The sequence below is a fragment of the Diaphorina citri genome, unplaced genomic scaffold (genome assembly GCF_000475195.1).
Source record: "Diaphorina citri unplaced genomic scaffold, Diaci psyllid genome assembly version 1.1 scaffold591, whole genome shotgun sequence".
Taxonomy (NCBI): Eukaryota; Metazoa; Arthropoda; class Insecta; order Hemiptera; family Psyllidae; genus Diaphorina; species Diaphorina citri.
In genome coordinates, this window is record NW_007378025.1 from 148218 (window position 1) to 152865 (window position 4648).

General features: G+C 37.7%; 1 protein-coding gene across 1 annotated transcript in view; it reads left to right on the forward strand.

Moving 5' to 3' along the window:
* Positions 1 to 884: 884 nt before the first annotated feature.
* Positions 885 to 4648, forward strand: part of LOC103510377 (nucleolar protein 6-like) — a 12019-nt gene continuing 8255 nt past the window's right edge. Inside the window, exons 1-4 of the mRNA XM_026824432.1 lie at positions 885 to 958; positions 1241 to 1426; positions 2651 to 2914; positions 3530 to 3737. Of these exons, the coding sequence (XP_026680233.1) occupies positions 1418 to 1426; positions 2651 to 2914; positions 3530 to 3737 (481 nt within the window). The 5' untranslated portion in view covers positions 885 to 958; positions 1241 to 1417. The remainder of the gene's footprint in view (positions 959 to 1240; positions 1427 to 2650; positions 2915 to 3529; positions 3738 to 4648) is intronic.

Sequence of the window (4648 nt, forward strand, 5' to 3'; positions counted from 1 at the left end):
ATCCTCAACATTGTTTGATGATTTGCCCTTAGTTTCCTGCCCAGATGGATACCATACCACTTTGGCCGGTACCACCACTACCATACCACGTATACCAAGGGCTAATACCACTTCAGCCAATATTTAGGTAGGTTCAAAAGTGAGTTTGAATGTTTTCTTAAATATTTTTTTATTTGTATTTATTAGCACACTTTAATAAATACAAATAAAAAAATATTTAAGAAAACATTCAAACTCACTTTTGAACCTACCTAAATATGTTTTCTTTCGGGAACGGAACCCTTTTGGAAACTGAAATGGCGCCTGTAATAAACCGTAGGCCGTACGCTAAAAGCCCACTCAAACAGCCCCGAAAGATAGGTTATACGAAAAGCTTATACGAATCTACGAAACGAAACCATAGGAAATACAAGAAGGTGCACCATCTAATTGTGTTCCGTCTCCGAAAGTGAAATACACCTAAGTATCATGATAATTGTACCAATATTCAGAATATTTACAAAAAATTATCCTCAACATTGTTTGATGATTTGCCCTTAGTTTCCTGCCCAGACGGATACCATACCACTTTGGTTGGTGCCACCACTACCATACCACGTATACCAAGGGTTAAAACACCACTTCAGCCAATATTTAAGAAAACATTCAAACTCACTTTTGAACCTACCCTGTGTAAGGTCCCTTATTTCTCGTCTATTAACCCCTTCTGTTCCTCTGTCCCATTTTCAGGCCGCCCAGTTCCGTCAGCTATGGGGCGACAAGTCAGAGTTGCGCCGGTTCAAGGACGGAACAGTATGCGAGGCGAGTGTGTGGGGCTCGAACTCGGACCCGTGGTCTGTGAGGCGAGTAGTGACCCGCGAGATGATCGTGTACCTGTTGATTGAAGAAGGCAACTGACTGGGTCCAGTCTGTTGCAGAATTCATACAGAATTTGGAATCAGATGAAACAGTTTATAACGTAAGATTTATATGAGGATTTGTTTAGTATTGATATTTAAGCAAGTGATACTTGAAATTCAATAACAACCAAATGATAGCATTTGATATTTATTGAATTAGAGCTAGTAGGTAATGTCTAGGGCTACACTTAGAGATTGAAGTTAATCCAGTCACTTTAAGGTTTAAGCTATCCTGGGCCACAAAGTAGCAATATCTTGATCTATTTTTCAAATCCATCCTCCCCCCTCCTCTCCCCCAATTTTTATTGTACTTCATGAATATTATATTCTTTTCCATTCAGATAAATGAAAAATCATTGAGAGAGAAGGTTGGATTCAGTATTCCTGAGCTGTCCAATATTCCAGCAGACCCTAAGACAAGCTTTCAGTTTCTAAAACCTACCTCAGTATCATTGGTGGGATCTGTGGCCACAGGTTGTGGGTTTAGTCCTGATCTGACTCTGGATTTGGCTGTGGAAATGCCCAAGGTAAGTTTTGTGCCTTCGTGAAAGAGCACCAAATAAAATGAAATTGAAGAACAAAAAGGATTGATAGAAATACAGTCTTTTCCTATTTATGATTTATAATGCAAATGTACCTAGATATAGGATATTTAATCGAACAAATGATCCAAGTTTTAACCAGACAATTTTGTATTTTGGTTGTCTGTTTATTTGTTTGTTCCATTGAAACTTGAAAACGGTTTATCCAATGTTGATAAAACTTGGATAAAATGTTCAAGACATAAAGAAATTTTTCTCACCATTCTTGGGCCCAAATGGACCCTTGAAAGTTGCACTAGGGTCTTTTCTAAGCGAGTTCTATGCAGAGTCCCCTGAACTATGGAGAATCTTTTAGTAATTTATTTATTTATATTTGCCAGATGATGCCAGCAATGGTGAAACATGTCTGTATAAATAAACAATAAAAATAAAAACCCTCCCCCAACTGTGAAGAGTATAAGCTACTGGTGTTCTTCTTTTCAAGATGAATCTTCACAAAGTCACGTCAGAATCTATCATTATATTTATCTTTTCTTTACAGAGAATGCTCCACACTGGGGATCACCTTAATGAACGCTACTGGCGTAAGAAACTCACCTATCTCTCCAATCTGACTCTGGATTTGGCTGTGGAAATGCCCAAGGTAAGTTTTGTGCCTTCGTGAGAGAGCACCAAATGATATGAAATTGAAGAACAAATAAGATTGATAGAAATACAGTCTTTTCCTATTTATGATTTATAATGGAAATGTACCTAGATATAGGATATTTAATTGAACAAATGATCCAAGTTTTAACCAGACAATTTTGTATTTTGGTTGTCTGTTTATTTGTTTGTTCCATTGAAACTTGAAAACCGTTTATCCAATGTCGATAAAACTTGGATAAAATGTTCAAGACAAAAAGAAATTCTTCTCACCATTCTTGGGCCCAAATGGACCCTTGGAAGTTGCACTAGGGTCTTTTCTAAGCAAGTTCTATGTAGAGTCCCCTGAACTAGGAGTAGCTTATCTTTTAGTAATTTATTTATTTATATTTGCCAGATCATGCCAGCAATGGTGAAACATGTCTGTATAAATAAACAACGAAAAAAAACCCTCCCCCAACTGTGAAGAGTATAAGCTACTGGTGTTCTTTTTTTTTTTTTTTCAAGATGAATCTTCACAAAGTCATGTCAGAATCTAACAGTATTTTTATCTTTTCTTTACAGAGAATGCTCCACACTGGGGATCACCTTAATGAACGCTACTGGCGTAAGAAACTCACCTATCTCTCCCTCATTGCTTCTCATCTGACCGAGCATCGAACTCAGCTCTCCATATTGTCAGTCCAGTACAGAACCACGGGGGAGCCTGGTCTGTACTGTGTGAGTTTATTGGTGACTCCAGAGCCTAGTGTGGGGAAGAAAGTTAAGCTTAATATCATTGCTGTGCCTGAGGATAAGGGAAATAAACTGTCCAGATGTTACCCCCAGGTAGGTACACTAACTTTTTGTAAAAGAAATTTTAATTCTGAAGAGTTTTTTTTTTTTTTTTCGTTTCGGCCTACAGAGGACCACGTAGTTCTTACTTCTTTTGGGAAGAAAGCTAAGCTTAATATCATTGCTGTGCCTGAGGATAAGGCAATTAAACTGTCCAGATGTTACCCCCAGGTAGGTACACTAACTTTTTTGTAAAAGAAATTTTAATTCTGAAGAGTATTTTAGGTAGGTATACAAACATGTTTGTCACAAAAGTACATGTTACATTTTTTGGCACACGCGTTGGCACTAATTATTGCAAGAAGAAGATCAATAAAAATTAGCAATGTCTTTCACTACTTAATACACCTTGTTAACTTTTATGATCTGATTTGGATTTGAACCACCAACCTCCAGATCCGAAGTCTACAGCATTCAGCACTTCATTTGTGTGTGTGTGTGTTTTTTTATTATTATGAGGTGATGAGCAACCTTTGATCTGCTAAGGCCATCTCCTGATGTTAGTTTAGCAATTTTTTGCCTTTAATTTAAAATGGTAAATAAAATGAACTGGTAAAACACAGACAGCCAGCATTTCATAATTTGTACCTTTGTTAATATTTCCTCCAGGCTTGCAACATTCGGTCGGAATGGTTGGGGAAGCAGATAGAGGGAGGGGCGACACCTCATTACAACACATTGCTCGCTCGTGATATGACTGTCAGACAGAATTATGAGTATATCAAGAGCAGTTTTGAACGGGGTGGTGATAATATGCGCCATGCGTATCTACTACTGTGTGTGTGGCTCCAACAGAGACAACTTAGTCAAGGCAGAGGTAAGAGAAAAGGAAATTCACATACCTACTTGAACTTTTTATTTAATAGGTTTGATAGAAGGAACTGTAACTTGCTAAGGTGTTATCATCTCGTAAACGAAGAGAGTTTAGAGGAAAAAATGGGTGAAAGAAGACTAAAATGGTATGGACATGTTATGAGGATGAATGACGAGAGGTTACCTAAGAAAGTTTATGATATGGAAATGGAAGGTACAAGACCTAAGGGAAGACCAAGATATCGTTATGAAGACACTATCAAGTTTGATGTTGGGAAGAAACAAGGAAACTGGGAAGATATAAAGGCTAACCAAAGGTATAGCAATAGAGTCTGGTGGAGGGGCTTTGTTCATCGACCTGTTCTATAGGACAGAACGATAATAATGGTTATGTATGTATGTCAAGATCACAAACACTAGTAGACTGGAATGTTGGACAAATGAATGAAATGTTTATGTAAGTCGAATTAGGCTCAAGATAACATTGAGATATAAGTCCATATTCAGAGTATAAGTCCATAAAAATAGCTGAAAAATCACAGTTACATATCTCATGTGTCCAGGATAGCACGATACTTCAAGGTGACCCTTCGATTGAAATTACATCAGGATTAAAAAAAAAAAAAAACGGGCGTAATTTTGTGTTTTCTTTTTATTACGTTCTAAACTTTTTGTAGACTGTAAAATAAAAAAAAATAATAATTAATATAAAAAAAGAGTACGCCATTTATCCCCTTGTACATAACGTTCCAGAATAGCAGGGTTTTAGCTTCTCTCTACCTTCTGTCCTATCCCTGTTCCGTCGACACTTGCTTTGAATGCAAGTCGTAAGTGTAAGGCGGAGGCCCGCCTTAGCTTGCGTCCCAGGATCCGGAGTTCCGTTCACCAAGCGATGGTGGTTCGAATTGATCCGAT